This window comes from Oryctolagus cuniculus, chromosome 16 (assembly GCF_964237555.1).
Source record: "Oryctolagus cuniculus chromosome 16, mOryCun1.1, whole genome shotgun sequence".
In the NCBI taxonomy this organism is placed as follows: Eukaryota; Metazoa; Chordata; class Mammalia; order Lagomorpha; family Leporidae; genus Oryctolagus; species Oryctolagus cuniculus.
Genome location: NC_091447.1, coordinates 23,969,083 through 23,993,393, shown reverse-complemented (window position 1 = coordinate 23,993,393; position 24,311 = coordinate 23,969,083). Strand labels below are relative to the sequence as shown.

At 38.7% G+C, this 24,311-nt stretch overlaps 1 protein-coding gene and 1 non-coding gene across 7 annotated transcripts in view; one reads left to right on the top strand and one right to left on the bottom strand.

The window, feature by feature from the left end:
- BBS9 (Bardet-Biedl syndrome 9) overlaps window positions 1-24,311 on the bottom strand; it is a 440,716-nt gene that overhangs the window by 300,699 nt on the left and 115,706 nt on the right. For all 6 annotated transcript variants that reach the window (XM_008261624.4, XM_008261625.4, XM_002713746.5 and 3 more), the window contains exons 8-9: window positions 14,580-14,763; window positions 13,813-13,942 (exon numbers count right to left, since the gene is read on the bottom strand). In XM_008261624.4, the coding sequence (XP_008259846.1) occupies window positions 13,813-13,942; window positions 14,580-14,763 (314 nt within the window). The remainder of the gene's footprint in view (window positions 1-13,812; window positions 13,943-14,579; window positions 14,764-24,311) is intronic.
- On the top strand, window positions 11,201-11,337 carry LOC127492716 (small nucleolar RNA SNORA2/SNORA34 family). The gene has a single exon (XR_007922413.2). It is a non-coding gene; the product is annotated as a small nucleolar RNA SNORA2/SNORA34 family (small nucleolar RNA).

Here is a 24,311-nt window from a genome sequence, read left to right as displayed (position 1 = left end):
CTAACAAAAGAAAATTTCCTAAATAAAAAAGCTATTAAAGATCATATTTGACTAATTCTAACAGTAAAGATGTAACTAAGTTACTTCTAATAAGAGCAAGTTTTATTTAGGAATGAAGAGACTATCTGAAAAAATTTTAGATGCATTTATCATCAAGAAAGCCACTTGGAATGAACCACAGAATATCACAGCACTGCTTACTCTTTTGATTGTGTCAGTTTACACAGATGAACACTAAAAGCTACCATTTGAATTTCTAGATGAATTGGTTATTAACTACAAAATCAAATTTGGCTTCATGAATATAAATTCATTTTTAATGTTCAGCATGTTTAGACTTTTTAATATCCTGTATCACTATGATTGCATAAAAGCTTCTAAATATGATTTATTTTTGTGAGAGCATAACTCTAAGTTGCTGCATTACAGATTGCCACTTACAGCTTAGTATCCAGCAGCTAAAAGGGTCAGCTACATTCCCAAAAGTGAGAGGGCAGGTGCTGCCTATTAATATTGTCCAGGGCTTAAATCAACAGTAACCTCCAGCCAAGGCCCTTCACTCTCCCTTCTCCTGCCAGCCACCCACCACACACCCTCAACTGGGAAGGGGAAGAAAGATACATATGTATGTGCATACATAAATACATAGGCAGAGAGGGGGAGAGGGGGAGAAACGGAAGCCTGTGTATGTGTGTGTGCGTGTGTGTGTGCACACGTGAATGTATACGTGTGGCTGAGGGGAACTTGGTGCTGCTAAGTAAGCATTCTAGATAAAAAGATGTTTAGAAGTAGTCTGATTGCAGCTAATTGGCTTAATCAAAGATAAACAGCATGATAGAACACAGAATAAATTACTTGTTTGTAGTCGCTTCTAAGAAAGTATACATTAAACGAAGATGTGCAGTTATGCTTCTATGCTTTCGAGTCAGAGGTTCAAAGCCATTACAACAGAAAGGGAGAAATAACTCTCCAGGATACCTCCACATCACAGCAATGACCTGTGTGCTACTGAGATGAAGCAACAAGGAGGCATTTCTAGCAGTCATATTAAAGCCACACAATAAATTCTGTTTATCTCTCTCCATACAGAAAAAGACTAACTTTCTCAGAAACAGAAGTTGGTATTTTCATTATTGCTTATAGCCCTTGCCTATTTCCTGGCTGGAATATGTGCTTTAACTGTGTTGAAAACTTTATTTAGTGGTGCCATTAGCCTTTGATTATAATGTAAGTTTAAAATGTTATCTCAAAAATAATAAATAAAATATTCAAAAAGTAAAACAAAAAAAGGGATTGAGATTGATGAAATAAAGAGGTATATAATGAAGAATAAAAAATTGGGGACAATGAAATCTATTTCTCCTTAAAAATTATAGTAATTCAAAGTATATGAATCTCTGTGGCCCAGTGATCTACTTATGATATAGGTTCTACTTTTCTTAATTGTTCATTTGTTTATTTTAGAGGCAAAGACAGACAGAACTCTCCTATCCACTGGATCATTCCCCATATGCCTTCATCAGCCAAGGCTGCCTAAGCCACATGCATGGCAGGGAATCAGCCCCCTGACCAGCTGCCTCCCAGGATGCATATTATCAGGATGCTGGAATCTGGAGAAGGGTAGGGAGTCAAAATCAGACACTCTGATATGACATGCAGGCATTGCAAACACAGTCGTAGCTGCTAGGGGAAATACATGCCCCAGGTTCTAGATACGGATTAATGAGACACAATACTATTGATTTTATAAATAAAGGAATATCTCACTATTTTTAGCTAGTTTTTAACAGATTCAATACAGTTTGCAGACACAATTCTAAAAAGATAATGATACGGGTTGGCGTTGTGACATATGGGTTAAGCCTCCACCTGCAGAGCCAACATCCCATACGGGCACCGGTTCAAGTCCCAGCTGCTCCATTTCCAATCCAGCTCCCTGCTAATGTGCCTAGGAAAGCGTGGAAGACAGCCCAAGTGCTTGGGCCCCTGCACCCACATGGGAGACCCGGAGCAAGCTCCTGGCTCCTGGCTTCAGATGAACCCACTTCCAGGAGTTGGGGCCATTTGAGGAGTGAACTAGCTGATGGAAGACCTCTCTCTCTGCCTCTGCCTCTCAAATAAATGAATAAATAAATCTTTAAAACAAAAAAAAATTATAATGATATTCCCTTCCCCTCTCACTCTCTCCTTCTCCCTCTACTATTTAAACAAACAGAAAAGGGAAAGTGGAAAGAAACCATAAATAGCACTCTGTGTTGGATGTTATCTATCCTAAAGGATACTTAGGTTTCTTATATATTTTCTACACAGACACTGTTTCCTAGATGACAGTGTGTAATCTCAAGGTATTTCAACAGAAACAATAGAATACTGTACTACAGCATACAAAGTCAGTGCCTTCGTGGAAATACAAACTCTGCCCTCCCTACCGTGGACTCATTCCTCTCTTCTGACAATTATAGATCCCTTTTTCCGTGTCTGTGAGTCCTTGACTATTTCATGTGACATTCCTAATAAAGAGCATTATGGTATTGTATTATTCTGATAGCGATTTTTCCTTTTATTCTACTTTCTTATACTTACATATTTCAAATAGCCAATCTTGGTATATATATATATATATATATATATACACAAATCTTATAAAATATTTTTATGAAAAGTATTCAAGTGAAAGAAATTTTGACATAATCTACTTACAGAAAAGAAAATTTGCTTTTCTAGAAGTGGTTTGAAAATTTTGTACATAAACATATTTTAAGTGCAGGTGCTGGGCCACAGCTGGTTAAGCCACAGCCTGACCTGCCCACATTCCATATCAGAGTGCTGATTGGAGTCTTCCAATCTGCTTCCCACCCAGGTCCCTGCTAATGCACCTAGGAAGCAGCAGACAACAGTTCTGGCACTTAAGTCTCTGCCACCTACATGGAGACCTGGATGGAGCTCCTAGCTCCTGGCTTCAGCCTGACCCATCACCAGGGTGGTATGGAGGCCACTTGGAAAGTGAACAGCAGATGGAAGATATTCTCTCTCTCTCTTTCTTTCTCTCTCTCTCTCTCAACTCTGCCTTTCAAATAAATAAATAATATATATCTTTTTAAAAAAGATTTATTTCTGGCCGGTGCCATGGCTCACTAGGCTAATCCTCAGCCTGTGGCGCCAGCACCCCAGGTTCTAGTCCTGGTTGGGGCGCCCGATTCTGTCCCGGTTGCTCCTTTTCCAGGCCAGCTCTCTGCAGTGGAGGATGGCCCAAGTGCTTGGGCCCTGCACCCGCATGGGAGACCAGTAGGAAGCACCTGGCTCCTGGCTTTGGATTGGCACAGCAGGCTGGCCATAGCGGCCATTTCGGGGGTGAACCAAGGGAAAAAGGAAGACCTTTCTCTCTCTCTCACTGTCTAACTCTGCCTGTCAAAAAAAAAAAAAAAAAAAAAAAAAAAGATTTGTTTCTTTGAAAGGCAGAGTTACAGAGTAAAAGAGGGAGAGACAGGGAGAGAAAAAAAGATCTTCAATCTGCTGGTTCACTCCCCCAAATGGCCGTAATGGCCAGGACAGGGCCAGGTTGAAGCCAGAAGCCAGGAGCTTCTTCTGGGTCTCCCAGGTGGGTACAGGGGCCCAAGCACTTGGGCCATCCTCAGCTGCTTTCCCAGGCATGTTAGCAGGGAGCTGGATCAGAAGTGGAGCAGCCAGGACTCAAGTCAATGCCCATATGAGATGCCAGCATCACAGGCTGTGGTAAAGTCAGCCCCTATACATCTTTTTAAAAAATACTTGAACTCATGACGAATGACATGAAATAAAGTCAATACAAAAAATGATTCTTTTGAAATTTCTCTTTACAATCTAAAGTAACAGTACTGGCATATTTATTAGTATAGCACATATTAAGTATGAATATTCAAATGGAAATAATGACTCTTATTAAATATGTATCTATGACTATTCATGACATGTTCATTTATGTTTGATAGAATAAAAAAGTTAAAAGTAAAATATCTGACCAAACAAGCATGCCCCAAATAAATCATCATCTATAGAAAATAAGATGTATTTCCAGGAATAAATAAAATCCTCACAAAATTGAAAGCCCTTGTTTTAGGTCATAATTTTAACATATTCTATGACAAAGGCTTTATGGTAAGAAAAAACAATGTGTAAGTAGCTATATAAAATGTTGTTTTAATTTTCCACATGTAAAGTGTTCAGAGTTTGAAGAGGCATGCCTTGGACCCCTCTTGTAAGTAATTCATTTGTTTGCAGATCTTTCCTTCATGTAACAGTCATTCCATGAGAATCCAGTGAAGACCAATTCACTACCAGGCATGAAGAAACCACAGAAGGGTGGTCCTTAAACAAAAGTTGCAAAGATCCATCCTAGAAGCCAATTCCCTGAAAAAAAAAAAACTTCAACTGGAGATGGCAACTCTCCCTAAATACATGAAACGGGAGTGGTCTTAAATGCACACTACAGGCCTCCTGTCCCAGCCATAGAAAGAATCCAGACTGGAAGCAAACACATGATACAATTCCCACTATAAGGAAAATTTGTGTTCATGCTGCATGGCTTACTGAATAAATCCCATCTAAGATGGCTATTCAGTTTAACTTGTCTTTAAGGAATCAAATCACTGGACTTCGACGGGCTAGTGAAATTTGCTATAGTCTTCTCAGGCTTGTAATGGTCCAAAGGGCTAAAGATACTCAATGGACTTAGTTCATTTTAATACTCTTAATTCTCTTACAAGTGGATTTCTGAACTCAACTGTGACATAACCTTGAAATACTTTTTCAAGCTAAATATGAATTTTCATGAAATATATACAATTGAAAGAAAGCTATCCATTAGGGAAAATGACGTAAGAACTGTGACAATACTCTCTCTCTCTTTCTCTCCATCCCTCCCTCCCTCTCTCTGAAAGCAACATATAACTATTGCTAACTATTGCTTATTACAAAGTGTTTTAGAATTAAAAATAGGTAAAAGTAACCTGGATCATAAAAATGTATTAAAGTAACATGACTTTCAAAGAACTGTGACTTTTCTTAAAAGACCAGTTTTTAGACACTAAATAATTAAAGAATGGAAAAAGAAAGACAATGAAGATTCAATAATTGATCCAAAACTACCACGAGGATTTAAAACATTCACTAACTAAATTCTATGCCAGGAAATACAAATTTTATTTTATAAAAGTACTAAAAACAGAAATCAATTGCATTTGAGTTCTGTCAGTAGGCAGGGAACAAAAAATAAAAATTATTTTGTAATATTACATATTATTTAAAGAGAAAGTTATTTTGCTTTGCATTCTATTTATATATATTATATATATTAACTACAAAAGTATGTACTTATTACACTAACATTAGCACAAATAATTAATACTTTTTCATAATATAGTTTTGGGGTTGAAAATATTAATACACATTTCAAGCAAAGATACATGAAGGGAGCTTCAAAAGTTTTTGGGAAATGGCATTAAAAGATAATATTTTGTTGCAAAAAGTCTTTGAAATCCAAGAAATTAACATTTCTTTTAAGATTTATTTATTTATTTGAAAGGCAGAGTTACAGAGAGATAGAGAGAAATCTTCCTTCCACTGGTTCATTCCCCCAAATGGCCACAATGGCCAGAGCTGGGCCAATCCAAAGCCAGGAGCCAGGAACTTCTTCCAGGTCTCCCATGTGAATCCAGGGGCCCAAATACTTGGGCCATCTTCTTCTGCTTTCCCAGGCACATTAGCAGGCAACTGGAATGGAAGTAGAACAGCTGGGACTCAAACAGGTGCCCATATGGGATGCCAGCGCTGGAGGTGATGGCTTTATCCACTATGCCACAGTGCCAGCCCCTTCTGTGAACATTGTCAAGGATGGCTCATATGCATGGATTTCAAAAAATTTTTGCACCAAAATAAACATCTTTTAATTCTACTGTCCATGAATCTTTTGAAGTATCTTTGTGATACTCTAGAGAAAAAGGAAGAAAGCAAATGCACAGATGTAATGGGTCACCTTTAACTATATTCCTTACCTTAAAAGTAGTTCACCTCAGTTATACATAGAGAAATCTCTATGTCTACCTCTAATTCATGAAAAAATTTCTACATCTTCTCACATAAGGAGAAATCCGGTCTAATCTTGGGGTACATAATTCCTGGGCATTATTTCTATCTTACCACCATGTCACACACGTGAAAAAAGAAAAGAAAAAATTTTTAAAAAGAGCAAATCTTTCAACAAATTCTAACTTGTAATTTTATTTCCATAGAACGTGTAGTAAGCTCTAAGCTCTGCCTATTTTATATGGTGACGCTTTAGTGGTATAGTAGTTCCAGTGATGTCAGTCACACTAAGGAACAACAGATGAGTTGGAGGGAAGAACAAAGCATTTTCTACCATCTGGAGGCCTGCAGAAATTCAAAAAGCAGTGAGATAACTTCTTAAATCCATCCTTCTATTACTCCCAATATGACTGTGATTTAATTTTTCATATATTTCTGTCAAACTTTAAGTACTCTGGATATCGCATTCCAGGTGCTCACTCACACACAAATCTCACGCTGCATTCACCCAGCATGGGCATAGCTGAGACTTTAGAAAAAGGAGACTTTAAAAAAAAAAAGATTTAATTATATTTTTGAGAGTCAGAGTTAGAGAGAGATAGAGAGGCAGAGAGAGAGAGAGAGATATCTTCCATCTGCTGGAGTTCCCTCCCCAGATGGCCAAAACAGCCAAGGCTGGGCCAGCACAAAGCCAGGAGCCAGGAGCTTTATCCAGTGTCAGTCTGCCTCCCCCATAGGTGGCAGGAGCCCAAACATTCGGGCCAGCTTCAGCTGTTTTCCCAGGCCATTAGCAGGGAACTGGATCAGAAGTGGAGCAGCCGGGACATGAACCAGCCATAAAGGCTTTTTAATAACTAGATATTAACAAATCTTAACAAGATTGGATGAAAGGAAAATGTAGAACTGTTATATTTCTAAATAGTCAGTTATTTTTTGTTTCATTTTTAAGAGATATTCACCACTTCAATTAAAATATTTCTAAAGAAGCTTTCCAGTGAAGATATGTGGCAGTAAGTAGAATTCTGCCATTAAAATATAGTTAATTTATAAAACAGAAAATTATAAACCCAACTAGCATTCTAAGTCCACCTCCTATCCTTGGCTATAGTTTCTAATATCCCTGGCAGGCAAATTAAACAGATTTACTATGGAATGTAACACAATGAAACAATATGAAACTGTAATTACAATTATACACTTCATGAGAATGGAAAATGCTATTTTACAGTATTACATTAAAACAAGAAAATTAAAACATGAGATCAAGTACATTTCTAACTTCATAAGGAGAATTTTTTTCTAACAGTTATAACCTCAACTGACAAAAACCAATAAATACATGGCTTTTTAATTTATTTATGTGATTACCACAAGTCTTTTCCATGTGACTTATCAAAGTAGCACTTATCAAAGTAGCCACAACACAGTTTATGAAAACAGGACTATCTCAACATAGTTTGGGGGCTGGCAACACAGCATAGTGAGCTAAGTATACCATTAAAGGCACTGGTTCGAGTCCTGGCTCCTCTTCTTTGGATTCAGATCTCCATTACAGCCTGGGAAAGCACTGGAAGATGGTCTGAATGTGTGGGCCCCTGCACCCGCATGGGAGACCTGGAAGAAGCTTCTGGCTCCTGCCTTTGGATAGGCCCAACTCCAGCTGTTGCGGTCATTCAGGGAGTGAACCAGCAGATGGAAGACTTTTCTGTCTCTCCCTCTCAAATAAAAAAATAAATCTTTTAAAAATTAGAAAAAAAATTGCTTGGACCCATGGCTGTAAGAACATAACAAGTACAATTCTTGTGCTTTCCCAGTTCAAGTCCAATCAGTATAAAACCTAGAGATCACCTCATTAAAGATCTGTGATCTCACATAATAGGAATATATGCATACAGGTAATGATGACCATCAAAAATAAAGCAACTTAAGGCCAGTACTGTGGTACAGTGGGTTAAGTCACAGCTCACTAGGCCAGCATACATTATCAGAGTTCTGGCTTGAGTCCAAGCTGCTCCACTTCTGATTCAGCTCCCTGCTAAAGCATCTAAGAAAGCAGCAGATAATGGCCCAAGTACTTGGGCCCCTGTTACCCATGTGGGAGACCTAGATGGAGTTCCAGGCTCCTGGTTTCAGGCTGGCCCAGACCCAGGCATTGCCACCATCTGGGAAGTGAACCAGTGGATGGAAGAGCTCTCTCTTTCTAAGATCTCTCTCTCTCTCTCTTTCTCTGTGTGTATCTCTTTTTCTCTCCCTAAACTCTCATTCTGCCTTTTGAATTTAAATGCATCTTTAAAAAAAATAATGCAACTCACTTTACCCCCAGTTTTTTTAGTGACATTGATGCAATCTGTCCAAATCCTAGCTATTAAAGTGTCAAAAATAATAGGAACAAATATACTAAATATGATAAAATTCTGTTCTCCCATCCCCCACAACTCCTTGTGCACAGTTCCGTCTATTGTGTTACACTGGTGGGTTCACCAGGCCCCATACAGAAGCTTCCCTTTTCTGGCAGAGGCCCAGGATAGCCTCAGGTTCTCTCACCTACAAAGATTTCTGATTTTAAATACAAATTTTAATCTTATGCCAATTAAGTCACATAGTAGGTTTTTTAAAAATCTATTTATTGCTGTTAACATGGAAAAGAAGATATTTGGTACTTAAATATAATTAAAAGGCAAAGCAGAATAAGACAAAAAAATGATCAAACTAGAAAAAAATGGAGAGAAGAAGCTGGATTTCTCAGGAAAAACTAACAGTGGAAACACTGAAATTAAGTAACCATAAAGAAAGCAAAATGAGCAAAGTTAAAGTTAATTAAAATGCCAAAAGCAACAGTTCAAGAAAAAACATAATTTCTTAAGACATCACCAAAAGACTATAAATACTACATTATGATAAGGAGGAACAGAAGTTAGGAAAATCATCATGTTTATGCCAAAAGCCAACTGCATCAAATTTCATAAAATACAGAAATTACTTCAATAAACTATAACTGGCTACAGTGAACAATGTGCAAAATAAGACCAAATATTAAAGGGGCAAGGAGGACAATGGGATATCCAATTACTAAACAGAGCAGTACTTGCTGTGTAAAATCGAGGTCCTCCATCATTTGGAAATTAATAGGTAGTTACCAATGTAAACAGTCATTTTCTTCAATTAATCCCTTAATTTACTATTATTGCATCTCAATTCCCAATGATATTTTTCTGTATAATTTAATAATATGACCCTAAGTCTTTTTTGAAATGTTCAATACGGCAAAGCCTTCAAAGAGATCTCTCCAATGGCTAACTAAAATATTCTTGCAAGAACAGAAAAGATACAAAGACAAAGGCACAAAAATTACTCAAAAGAGGAATAGAGAGAAGGATGGGGGGAGAAGGTAGGAACGAGAGGAAAATAACCTGATAAATTTTAAGTCCAGAACCTAAAAGGAACTTAGAATAATTTTCAAGTAGACAAAACCAATGTTGTAACTGTACCTCACAGTGTCACTTCAGAGACCACCTGAACGAAGGAAGGAAGGAAGGTGCTACATTCTTCCTCTCTGGTCCCCACTTCTGCCCCAGTCTCATTCAGAAACCCAGGTTCCACATGAACAAGGAAACCACAGGGATCTGTCAGCAACCTATAACTAAAGTTACCCTCGCTTTATCCTTACTCCCAGGAGCCATTCCCTCCTCCACCACTGTGAATGAAAAAGTCACTTTGAAATGAAAAATGTTCCAATAAATTTGGTTTCAAAGAAATAATATCCTTCCCTGTATACCTGTAAGTCTGTTTTTCATATTGAAAAACAATTTTCAACAGAAAGCTCTCTTAAGCTCTTTCTACCCAACCCTCCCCCTGACATATACTCACAAATCAGGATGACTTTTACATATTTACCAACATAGTACATGTTCAATATTCTGACTGACGCTACGGTATGATACACAGAGGTAGGAAAGGTAGTTGGGGAGTTAGGGAAATCAAACAGCAGTCACCAACATAATTATACATGCAGTAAGATTCAGCATATACTATGGCAGGGAGGGAAGGCTTCTTTACATGACTTCAGCTGAAAATGAGAGAAGAAATGCAAGAAATATACCAGTCAAGAATATTGTATCAATGAGATCTAAAGAGGGCCGGCGCCGCGGCTCACTAGGCTAATCCTCCGCCTGCAATGCTGGCACCCCGGGTTCTAGTCCCAGTCGGGGCCCTGAATTCTGTCCCGGTTGCTCCTCTTCCAGTTCAGCTGTCTGCTGCGGCCCGGGAGGGCAGTGGAGGGTGGTCCAAGTCCTTGGGCCCTGCACCTGCATGGGAGACCAGGAGAAGCACCTGGCTCCTGTTTTAGGATCAGCGCGGTACGCCTGCCGCAGCGCACCAGCCACAGCGGCCATTGGGGGGTGAACCAACAGAAAAAGGAAGACCTCTCTCTCTCTCTCTGTCCACTCTGCCTGTCCAAAAAGAAAAGAAAAAAAAAAAAAAAAAAAAAAAAAAGGAGATCTAAAGACTAAAAACCTAAATAGCAAAGTTAAAATAAGTGACTACTATAGATATAGCCTAGGAAGAGAAATCCCATATAAATAATATATGAAATTATTTATACTGAAAAATGAGTTGCAGTAAGAATTTAAAGTGCTCTATCTGTGGGCTGCCAGTTAAAATTTAAAAAGTGTCTCCGCATGTTGGATTTCAATTAGAATTCAATTAGACTTCCACTTTTAGGTATATTTGATAATATCTCCAGAGATAATAATGCAACCAATAAATGATGATCTTTAATTGCCATTTGGGAGTCTGATCACAGCACCGGAAAAATGCTCAGCCAGGCTTCCCTAGCTACTTCACGTGATGAGAGGAAAGCAGTAATAGGTAAGAAATAAGTAACATTCTCACATTCATGCTCTTCTAATTCTGTAACTTGTATACTGATTTCACATCTTCACAGTCTGACTTACAACATCTGAAATAATTAACAGAACACCATCTAAGCAGGATGAGTTTACTGTGAAAAGGGAGACAGAAACAGACAGAATTGATGTACAATAAACAAGGCAGAGAGGACTAGAGCTGTGATATAGATGTGAGAGGGAGGGAGTAAAGCATCGTGTCTTCTCAAAATGCTGTGGTTAAGTATAATTATATCTTGGCCCTGAATCAAGACCAGCAGGTTGCTGAAGCTGTTGGTTTCAAACAGGAGCCTAAAGAAATGTCTTTCTATGGTCTGTTGACCATTTCAGAACTTCTGAAATGTAATGGTCAATTCATTGGGAAGAAACACCAGAGTTGTAAAAAAAAAAAAAGTATAATTATATCAACTTGATCAAAATCCAGTATTTCTTATTCACTGAAAAGAAACATTAAAACATCAGCAATTTCCTTTAAAAATAAACAAATTTCAACCAAGTAAATTATTAGCAAAAAGATCTTTCTGTCTCTCCCTCTCTCTCTGTAGCTCTGACTTTCAAATAAAAAAATAAATCTTAAAAAACAAAGAGAAAGATTTCAACAATATTTCTTAATAGTCTTCCTAGCCATCACTCTCCCATGCCAAAAATAAAAAAATTACAGTGCTTTTAAATATTTAAAGATTTTTGGTTCCTGAGGAGCACGGAGATCAGAAGCCAAGATAGGCCGCATTACCCAAATCAGTGTGGATCTGTCTTCTTGCACCTGAGCTGTCACTTGAGAAGCCAAAGAGAGCAGCTCTTGGATGGATACATGAACCGCTGCAAGAATTACTCTCCCAGAAGAGAAATAGTTGATGCTGCCCTGCTGGCAGGATGTTTTTCCTGTTCTAAATCCTTCTAAGTCAATCTGATGCAAAATGGTGAGTCTGACTGTTCCACAGAACTTAAAAAGACCATCTGGTAGACACCGCAGAAGCCAATCTCAAATTTTTGAATTATTCTTCATAAATGGAATACAATAATTTGTATATAAGTACATAGCAAAGTATAAGCATATGATACTCTTTGCTCATAAAACATAAAGAAGCAACTTCTTTTAAAAATATTTAATGTTTTTAAAAGCTTCCATTTTTCTAGTATTTAAGCTTTAGGTTAACAGTTATGCAAATAAAAATGTCACTCATTGAGTTTGAACAATATTACACAGATCAGATACTATAAGTGTCATTGAAGAATTCCACAAAAGGTTCTTAAATGTGCAATAAAATATTCTAAATAAGCAGAGGTGAAAAGATCTAGGAAGTGGGGCCGGTGCTGTGGCACAGTGGGTTAACGCCCTGGCCTGAAGCGCCGGCATCCCCTATGGGCACCGGTTTGAGCCCCAGCTGCTCCACTTTCTGTCTAGCTCTCTGTTATGGCACAGGAAAGCAGTGTAGGATGGCCCAAGTGCTTGGGCCCCTGCACCCATGTGGGAGACCAGGAGGAGGCTGCTGGCTCCTGGTTTCGGATCGGCACAGCTGTGGCCATCTGGGGAGTGAACCATCGGATGGAAGACTCTCTCTCTCTGCATCTCCTCTCTGTGTAATTCTGACTTTCAAATAAATAGATAAATCTTAAAAAAAAAAAATCTAGGAAGTTACAAAGCTTTATAGGAAGTCATGGTTCTATACATTTACTGAGATTTTTAATTTCTAAACAGTTTGAAATTGTAAAAAGTTTGTCAGGATTTTGCCTTTTATACTGATGATCTAGAATAACCACTCTCTCAAATGTCTCATTTCTCTGATTTTTTATAAATTTAAAGTTTAATGTTAAGATATGGATATTGTTTTACATTTTAGATGCAAAATAACGTTACTTAAAATGTACTCTGGGGGCCAGTGCTGTGGTGTAGCAGGTAAAGCTGCCACCTGCAGGGCAGGCATCCCATATGGGTGCTGGTTCAAGTCCTGGCTGCTCCACTTCTGATCAAGTTCACTGCTATGACCTGGGAAAGCAATAGAAGATGGCCCAAGTCCTTGGGCCCCTGCACCCATGTGTGAGACCCAGAAGAAGCTCCTGGCTCGTGGCTTCAGATTGGCCCAGCTCCAGCCATTTTGGCCATCTGGCAACTGAACCAGCAGATGGAAGACCCCTCTCCCTCTCTCCCTCCCTCTCTCCCTCTGCCTCTCTGTAACTCTGCCTTTCAAATAAATAAATCTTTAAAACGAAAAATGTACTCTGTTAGGGGCCAGCCAGTGCTGGGGTGTAGTAGGCTAAGCCTCCGCTGGCAGCACTTGCAGAAGAAGCTCCTGGCTCCTGGCTTCAGAGCAGCCCAGCTCCAACCGTTGCCGCCATTTGGAGAGCAAACCAGCGCATGGAAGACCTTTCTCTCTCTTTCTCTCCGCTCCCCCCCACCACTCTGCCTCTCAAATAAATAAATAAGTCTTTTAAAAAAACAAAAGGTACTCAAACACAAGATCATTAGCAATTCTACATCAATTTATATTATAAGATCAGAAACAAGTTTAAACCCATTAAATGTTAGAAAAAAATCTTTTTCTATTTTAAGGAAAATAATCTATTGGGTAAACTACTTTCTTGATTTCCTAAACAGTTTTCATCTTTAATTCACAAGAGACATTTGCTAGAAATACTAAATAAAAATGATTAATAGTGTTAATTAAGGCTTTTTATATCCTTCCTTCCCAAAAAAAGTTATATTTCACATTATTTCTATTACTAACATTTACATCACAATATCACTTGTCATTTTTTAGCAAAATTACTTGCCATTATTTCATAAAACCTCTAGAAAATTTCTTGACTAATATCCTCTCATAAAACTATGTTAAATTAAACTACTTACTGCAAACAGCCCACTCTTACTGCTACAGGAATGTGGGGAAGTTGAGTGGCCCACTTCAGTGTCACATCCTGATAAATATGTAACATGCTATTATGGTTTCCAATCAAAGTATTTATTGTTCCTTCAGATACTGTAGATGGAAGACACAGAAAGAAGACACTAAGAAAACAGTCATTTGAAATAGAATATTTTATGTCATCTAGAGGATTTACAAAATAAACTAATTCTAATATCTTGACTTTAATACATAAAGATTTTAAGTAATACAATATTATTTTTAAACTTCAAGTAACTAATATTAAAAAGAAACAAGTCATCTTATGGACTTGGAAACTACAGATAACGGCCAACATTTTTGCATTTCATCCAGAAAGCATGAATTTCATTAACATGCAATGCATTTAAGCTAATGATTTACTGGGCATGCATTACAGATAAGTGATTCCAACAGACATTATGATTCTGCTTATAAAAGAGTCTGATGTTCTATTGGAAGCACCTTGAACAGCACATAACGGAAAGTATTAATGTACGCTGGAGGCCAATTCTACAAGTCACTCTGCACAAAGTAAAGCGACTGACAAAACCAAATGTGTGTTTCATATCAAACTTCTACTCAAACTTTGAAAGTTAAAATTTCCATTACATATTCAGTATAAAATTATCCTCCTAGATGTTTAAAATACAATCTATGAGTGTGTCTTTTCCCGATGCACAGAATATAGCCTTGACACATAGAAAAGATTTAAAAAAATCTTAATACACACCTGAGCAATATGGGAGAAAGCAACTTGGGCTACAATCAAGTTTCTTCATGAATCGAATTTGTCCATTATCCTTAAGACAAAAAAAGTTTCTCTCACCAAGAACAAAAACAGAAGATACCGACTGATTGAAGGAGACGATACATATGTCAAGGGCTTGCTCTCCAATATTTAGAGTCCAATCCACCTGAAAAGCACAACCCCAGATCAATCTAATTGCTAGAAACAGGACATTCCAGTCATCTAATACATCTAATGTATGTAAGAAATAACTTTACATCAAAGCAGAAATATAAAGGTTGGCCAATCATTTCCTTTCTTTTGTGTGTATGTGTGTGTGGTTATAGTAGGATTTATCCATCTCTTACTAGATGATGTTATCTATTTAGTGATTCAGAAAAACTCATAAAAATTATCTGCTTCCCTGAAAAACTTTCATAATAAGACTATGTTTTTGCTTTGAAAATCAACTTTAATAATCATTAAGACCTATAGCCAATACTGTTGTAAATAAAGCAACAACTTCAAATATGCCAATCAGCATGAACAGAGCAGCCATCAAAGAATGACAGTATTGGAAACAGAATCCTTAACATACAAGAGCTATTCCAGAACAACTCCATATCTTTAGAACCTACTCAATGGTCAATGAATTCTTCCTAGAATAATGAAGGAATGAATTCAAAGTGACTATGTAAGAGCTCCAAATCTGTCCTCTAAACCATTAATACATATAAATCAGAAATATGCAAAATATATATATATACCATTTTGAAAAACACTGGCTGACCAATATATATTGTATATGGCTTTGTCAGTGGTATGGCTTCACAAAAAAAAAAAAAAAAAAAAAAACCCTCTACAAAGAAGTAACTCTGCCCTCAAAGTCAGGTTATAATCTACAAATAACAGAATGAAGAAAAAAGCTGCAATACAGACATAGGTTGGAGGACAGACTTTTGGTCTGGCAGTTAAGGCACCAGGTAAGACTTTCAAGTCCCATATTGGAGTGCCTGGATTTGATGCTCATCCCCGCTACTGATTCCAGTTTCCAGAGAGTACAGACTCTTGGAGGCAGAAGGTAATGGCTCAGATGGCTGAGTCTCTCACAGCCATTTGGGAGACCTGAATTGACTTGGCCATTAAAAGCATTTGGGAAGTGAATCAGTGGATGATAGAGTTTTCCCTTTTTCTCTCTGTCTCTGACATTCAAATTTTTTAAAGTGATACAAATGGACTTCTGGCCATTAAGACACGATTTTAGGTATTTATCTACTTTAGGAATTAAAATATCTTTAGAATGAAATATGAAATCAAAATGGGACTGGTCAGAAAGGCAGATATTGTCAGTGTGTATGTAAGAATAATCTGTAGCAGGGCAGGCACTGTGGCACGGCAGGTTAATCACTGTTTGTGATGCCCGCATCCTCTATCAGAGTGCTGGTTCAAGTCTCAACTATTCCACACCTGATCCAGCTCTCTGCTAACACAGGTGGGAGGCAGCAGATGATGGTCCAAGTTCTTGAGTCCCTGCCACCCATATGGGATACCAAGATGGAGTTCCTGACTCCTGGCTTTGGTCTGGCCCAGTCCAGGTTATTGAGATCATTAAGGGAATGAATCAGGGGATAGAAGATCCTTCTTCCTCTCCTCCTCCTCTTTTCCTCACCTTCTCCCTCCCCTCAAATTGAATTTGTAGAAATGAAAACTATACCAAATTGAAACTAATACCAAAGTGGACACTGTAGATAAAAAGATCCAAGATCTTGAATTCATAGCAAAAAAAAAAAAAAAAAAAATTACGTCCAGTAAAAGAGCAGAAGAAATAATTTTCACAAAGTGAAAAAATCTGTGAGCTCTGAGACAACTCTGTCACTCTGCCTTTCAAAAAAATAAATAAACCCTTTTTTAAAAAATAATAATCTGTAGGAGGGAGACCATGGCAAACATAGGTAGGTATGCCAGACCATGTTAAGCCAAACTACAATTCAACACTGAGCAATCATTCAATTACCATTTGATTCAAGTATATCTTACCTATATGAAAAGATCCCGCTGGAAACAGACAGGAATGTCCATCCCATGGCAGTTACATTTCTCATTACACTGTAATACACAAGCTGTCTAGCAGTTGTGTCAATGTCTATAAATCAAACTGATACGGACCTGACTCTGGGAGATGAGGATTCATTCAGAGTAGACAGGCAAATCAAGTTTCTGAGGCCACTAAATACTTTAAATTCACTAGCTACTGTCACTCCCTATGACCTCTCCTTGGGGAAATTATATCACATTCTGAATTAATGAGTCTCATAAAACACAGATGGTTTACTAAGGACAACAATAAAAAAAAAAATTCCTCCACTTCTAGCCAAGATGGAGTAATAGGAAAAGGATTTACCACACCACCTGAAACAACCACAAAATGGACAAAATATATGAAACAACAATTTTCAAAGACATGGACAAAAAGAACAGTGATCTCTTAAAAATGGAAAACAAATGAGGTAAGCGATATGATTGCTCCAGGCTTGAGAGAATTTTCAGGCCATGGGACAGGGAAGACAAACCCAAGCAGAGCCCAGGATACTCCCTGAATTGAGAACATGGATACTCAGAATCCAGAGAAACCAAGACAGCTAAGAATGTACACGACAGAGGGCTGGTACTGTGGCCGCTCTGCCCGTGGCCCCGGCATCTGATATGGGCAAAGATTTGAGTTCCAGCTGTTCCACTTCTGATCCAGCTTCTTGCTGATGGCCTGGAAAAGCAGTGGAAGATGGCCCAAGTCCTTGGGCCCCTGTACTCAAGTGGGGGACCTAGAAAAAGCTCCTGGCTTCAGATTGACCAGGCTCTGGCCATTGCAGCCATTTGGGGAGTGAACTAGTGGTTGGAAGACCTCTCTCTCTGTGTATCTCTCCCTCTCTAACTCTGCCTCTCAAGTAAATAAATAAGTCTTAAAAAAATGCACATGACAGCATATCAAAGAGGAGAAAGTTGCATAGACACAGAAGTCTGGAGGTGTACAGAGCTCCCCTCAAATATTTATGAATCAGTGCATTCATGTAAGGAAGCACCCAAGGCCAGGGAAAGAACAACCAAAAGGATCAAAGGTAACAGTGCCCAGCATTCACAACAGACATAAGATACAACCCTATTCCTACCAGCCAGGCTAGAACTGAGCTGAGTACTCGGAAGGATCTTACCTCAGGTGTGGAAAATAGTATCCCAAAAATGAGCACTGCTTTGTCTCCACCTAACAAGCCTTAAAAACAAGACTCAAAAACAGGGGCCGGCACTGTGGCACAGCAGGTTAATGCCCTGGCCTGAAGTGCTGGCATCCCATACGGGCACCGGTTCTAGTCCTGGCTGCTCCTCTTCCCATCCAGCTCTCTGCTATGGCCTGGGATAGCAGTAAAAGATGGTCCAAGTCCTTGGGCCCCTGCCCCAACATGGGAGACCTGGAAGAAGCTCCTGGCTCCTGGCTTCGGATCGGCACAGCTCTGGCCACTGCGGCCAACTGGGGAGTGAACCATCAGATGGAAGACCTCTCTCTCTCTGTCTCTCCTCTCTGTGTATAACTGACTTTCAAATAAAAATAAATAAATCTTTAAAAAAAAAAAGACTCAAAAACATCAAACCATTTCCAATTAACTGGTCCCAGGGCTAAACCCACAAAAACTTGCAAGCCTACAAAAACATCCAGCCCCAACTAAGTCAAATGGACTGTACATGGCATCTAACCAAAAGCTTTTAATCATCAAGCATGCAAAGAAAAAAGGAAAATGTGACACACAATGAGGGAATAAACAAATCAACTACAACTAACCCAAAACTGACACAGGTGTTAGAAAACGAAGACATCAAAGCAAGTATTATAACTGTATTCCATATCTTCAAAGAATGAAGAGAGACATGGAAGATACAAAAATACTCAAATTAAATTTGTAGAGATGAAAACAATACCAAATAGAAATTAATACCAACTTAGACACTGTAGATTAAAAAGATCCATGGTCTTGAAAACACAGCAAAAATCATTATGCCAAATTAAATAGCAAAAAAAAATAAATTTTATAAAATGATAAAAAAAAATCTGTGATCTCTGAGATAACAAGTAGCCTCTCTCTTTCCATACATACACACACACATACACACACACACACACACACATGTATGTATAGCTGGATTCTCCAAAGGATAGGAGGGAAAGAGAGCAGAAAAATTATGTGATGAACTAGTAGCCAAATATTTTTTAAATTTTATGAAAACTACAAATTCATACATGCAAGAATCTCAAAAAAACCTGAGCAAAAAAAGAAAAGTATACATCATAATTTAGTAGTTCAAAAAAGTGATAGAAAAAATCTCAAACATAGCCAAGGGGAAAATACACTGTGTACAAAGGAACAAATACAAGGATAAAAACAGATGTCTCATCAGAAATATAAGTAAGGACACTCACAACCTCTTAAAGTACCAAAGGGAAAAAATTGTCACACTAAAATTCTATATGCAACAAAAATATTTTCAAATACAAAGAAAAATAGTTTTTCAGACATATGAAAACTGAAAGAGTTCATCACCAACAGACCCACACTGAAAGAACTGTGAAAGAAAGTCCTTCAAAGGAAGGCAAGAAAATAATACCAGATAGAAATATAGAAATACATAAATTACAGAAGAGTACTGGAATAATAACTACATGGGTACAAACATGATTTTTTTAAAAAAATTTATTCATTTATTTTAAACTCTGAGTTACACAGAAAGAGAAGGAGAAGCAGAGAGAGAGAGAGGTCTTCCATCCACTGGTTCACTCCCCAACTAGCCTCAAGGGTTGGAGCTGCGCATTCCAAAGCCAGGAGCCAGGAGCTTCTTCCAGGTCTCCCATGCTGGTACAGGGGCCCAAGGACTTGAGTCATCTTCTACTGCTTTCCCAGGACATAGCAGAGAGCTGGATTGGAAGTGGAGCAGCCAGGACTCCAACCGGCGCCCATGTGGGATGCCGGCACTGCAGGCAGCAGTTTTACCTGCTGGCCACAGCAACAGCCCCCAAACGTGACTTTTTATTATTTAAATCTCATTCAAAAAAACACTGAGTATATAAACAAAAATAATTACAACAGAATATGGGGTTCACAGTAGATGTACAAATAAAATACATGACAATAACACAAAGGCTGGAAGGTGACAAATGGAAGCAAGGTTCTTAAGCCGGACATGAAGCAGGACAATACCATAGGAAAGCAGACTGTGATAAGTTAAAGGTGTGATAAGTTAAAGGCAATCTCTAGAGAAACAACAGAGTTACAGCTGATAACCCAACAAATATAAAATGAAATTTTAAAAATTACTGAATAGGCCGGTGCCACGGCTCAATAGGCTAATCCTCCACCTAGCGGCGCCAGCACACCGGGTTCTAGTCCCGGTCGGGGCGCTGGATTCTGTCCTGGTTGCCCCTCTTCCAGGCCAGCTCTCTGCTGTTGCCCGGGAAGGCAGTGGAGGATGGCCCAAGTGCTTGGGCCCTGCATCCCATGGGAGTGCACCTGGCTCCTGCCTTTGTATCAGCATGGTGCGCCAGCCATGGCAGCCATTGGAGGGTGAACCAACAGCAAAAAGGAAGACCTTTCTCTCTGTCTCTCTCTCTCTCTCACTATCCACTCTGCCTGTCAAAAAAAAAATTACTGAATAAACCCAAAATAAAATGGGAAAACAAGGAAAGAGAAACAAAGAACAAATGGGACAAAAAGAAACCAAATGGTCAGAGAACAGACAAAAACATAACCATAGAAATGATCACAAGAAATGCAAATGGTCTTAAAAATATTAAAAGGTAGAGTATATCACAATGGATTGTTAAAAAGCAAAATAGAACTATATACTCTTAAAAAATATGCATTTTAAGTATGATAACACAAATGGGTTAAAAGTAAAAAAGCAAAAGTTCCCAGAATAACACTAATCAAAAGAAATGTAGTAGTTACATGGATAGTGACAATGAATTAAGTAGGTTTCAGAGCAAAGAATCATACAAAAAAATAATTTCATTACAAAAGAGGGTAAGTTCATCATGGGACATAATTTTTTTAATTTCACAGGCAGAGTTAGACAGTGAGAGAGAGAGACAGAGAGAAAGGTCTTCCTTCTGTTGGTTCACTCCCCAAATGGCCGCTACGGCCGGCACTGCGCCCATCCGAAGCCAGGAGCCAGGTGCTTCCTCCTGGTCTCCCATGCGGGTGCAGGGCCCAAGCACTTGGGCCATCCTCCACTGACTTTCCGGGTCACAGCAGAGAGCTGGACTGGAAGAGGAGCAACTGAGACTAGAACCCAGCGCCCATATAGAATGCCAGCGCCGCAGGCGGAGGATTAACCAAGTGAGCCATGGCGCCGGCCTATGAGACATAATCTTAAATGTTTATGTACCTTCTAACAATTTCAAAATACTTGAAAGCATAAAAAGCTGATAAATTTCCACGGAGAAACAGAAAAACCCACACTTTCATTCAGAGATTTCAAAACCCTCCTTTCAACAATTGATAGACACTACAAATAACTAATAAGAATATGGAGGATTCGAACAGTACTATCATCCAACTTACCCCAAATGACGTGTATAGAACATGCCACCCACGGCTCACTAGGCTAATCCTCCCCCTGTGGTGCCAGCACCCTGGGTTCTAGTCCTGGTTGGGGAGTCAAATTCTGTCCCGGTTGCTCCTCTTCCAGTCCAGCTCTCTGCTGTGGCCTAGGAGGGCAGTGAGGATGGCCCAAGTGCTTGGGCCCTGCACCTGCATGGGACACTGGGAGGAAGCACCTGGCTCTTGGCTTTGGATTGGCGCAGCGCACCGACCATAGCAACCATTTGGGGGGTGAACCAACAGCAAAAAGGAAGACCTTTCCCTCTGTCTCTCTCTCTCACTAACTCTGTCAAAAAAAAAAAAAAGAAAGAAAAGAATATGCCACCCAACAGCTTCAAAAAATACATGTTTTTTTTTTTTCAGGTGCACAACAAACATTTACCAAAAAAAGACTGTATTCTAGTACATAAGAGAAATTTCAAAAATCTGAGACAATGCAAGTCATATAAAATATTTTTCTGACTAAAATGATTTTAAATTAGAAATGGACAAATAGTAAAAAAATTTAAAAAGTAGCTCTGAGTAACATAAGCAGTTATCAAAGATCTTCATGCAACTCTCTTATCAAAAGCATCCCAGTGGCTAAGATCTGTCTCTTCTACTATTCCATGGTTGCACAGCCCTGCCAAGTGACAGTGAAGCAATAAAAGGAAGTTTCAGCACTATTTCTTACCCTGTTCATTAACTAATATAGAATGGGAAAATCACTCAACTGTAATGGCCTTCAGAATATACCTTCAGCGTACTCATTAATACTTCAGAGGTACTCATTAATAACTGTGAATGAATGTCTAAGGAAAGGACAGTATGATCGAGACCCAGGAAAGCCATATGCAGAAGGCTAGAATCAAGAAGAGCCCAGCAGCAACCACAACAATGAGAAGTTCCCTGTGGCCACAGCATAGACTGTAAGGGACAAATGGAAGAAGACTGCTATAGAGGAAAAGGTCAAAGGACAATCTGAGCACCCTAATCATTATAAATTTCATCACCCAGCCATTTGGTTTATCTATGTACATGTATGTATGTGTATATATAAAATAAATATATGTCCCAATTATTTAATATTGGAAAAACACCTGCTTTATATATACTATCTCTCTAGTGACAAGATTGTAGAATAGATAATATCACCATTTTTCTAATGAGAAAACTCAGATTTAGCAAAATTAACAAACTTTCTCAAAAAGGAAATATAAGTATGGGTTTGAGTATAGCAGTTAAGATGCAGTTTGAAGGCCCATATCCTATATCATAGTGCCTGGGTTCCAATCCCTGCTTCATTCCCAATTCTATCTTGCTGCTAATTGTGCACTATGGGAGGCAGTAGGTGATGGCTTAGAGCTTGGGTCCTTGCCACACACACATGGGACACCTGCATTGAGTTCCTGGCTCATTGCTTTGAACTGGCAGAGCCCCAGCTCTTGCAGGCATTTTGGGAGTGAACCAGTGGATGGGAGATCTCTTTCTATATCAGTTTCTGTCTGTCTGTCCACCTGTCTGTCCATCTCTCTCCCTCATACTCTTTATATCTTTGCCAATTTGTCTTTCAAATAAATATAAATAAATCAGGTAGTACAACTCTCAAGATCTGGCACCAAAGTCCATGCTTCATTGTTATTACAGTCTTCAAAATTCTATGCAAAACTACACATTATGTCAAATATGTTACATTTGTGTGCTTTGGCTTTTACCTTTCACCACTAATGAGAAAAATATACCTTTGTCTCAGTCTTGACTCTGCATATTGACCTTCCTTTCTACCATCTCCCCTAGCTTCTGAATCCATTCACCCCTTGGTATCTGAGGAAGACTGATTTCAAGACCCCCTGAGAATATCAAAATCCATAGACGCATGGTCCCTTGTAAAAAATGGTGTAGTATTTACATATAAACATCTTCCTGTATACTTGTTATCTCTAGATTATGTATAATACCTACTACCACGTAAATTTTCTGTAAATAGTTTTCCATGCCATTGCTTACAGAATGAAGATTTTTTTTTTAAATGTCTGTAATGTTCATCACAAGCTTAACTACAGAGTACAATCCTCAGCATCAACGCAGAACCAGGGACACAAAGGCCTTACTGTACATAAAATTCTGTAGCTTTCTCTGATGTTCTGATTCCGTTAATATTCTAAATTCCACACTATTTCTACATTCAGTTTCTTTCATGAGAGTCCTCAAATTCACTTCACCATTTCCATCATAATTTTCAGTCCCTTCTATATTTTGTCTTACTGTTAGTGAAGATTCTTGGCATAAGAAACTCACAATTGGGGCCAGCATTGTGGCACAGAGGGTTAGGCTGCTGCCCGCATGCCAACATCCCATATAATTGCAAGTTCACGTCCTAGCTGCTCATCTTCCCATTCTGGGAAAGCAGTGAAGAATGGCTCAAGTACTTGGACCTCTGGTATCCACATGGGAGAGCTGGACTTAGTTCTAGGCTCAAAGCTTCTGTCCAGCACAGCCCTGACCACTGCAGCCATTTGGGGAGTGAACCAACAGATGGAAAATCTCTATCTACCTATCTATACCTGCGTACCTAGATAAACAAATAAAATCTAAAAAAAAAAAAAAAATTCACAATCATCAGTCTTCCATTAAACAGAAGATTCATCATTTACAAGTTTTCTTCAAACTACTTTTCAAATTATCAAACTTCCACTTTTGTCTTTCAGTTAATTCCATCATTGTGAGCTATGAATTTTTACTTTTTACTTATATGTTTGGTTGCATGCCTATTAGTAGCAGAATATTGAAAGAATTAACAATAAAAAATTTCCTAAATCAGAGGCTAGCCTGACTGCTCCACTTTCTATCCAGCTCCTGACTAATGCACCTGGGAAAACAGCAGATATTGGCCCAAGTATGTGGGCCCCTGCCACTCACATGAGAGACCCACACAGAGTTCCTGAACCTTGGCTTCAGCTTAGCCTAGTCCCAGCGATTGCGGCCATTTGCGGAATGAACCAGTAGATATATTTTTTAAGATTTTATTTATTCATTTGAGAGGTAGAGACACACAGAGAGAGAGGTCCTCCATTTACCAGTTCACTCCCTAAACGGCCACAATGGCTGGAGCTGG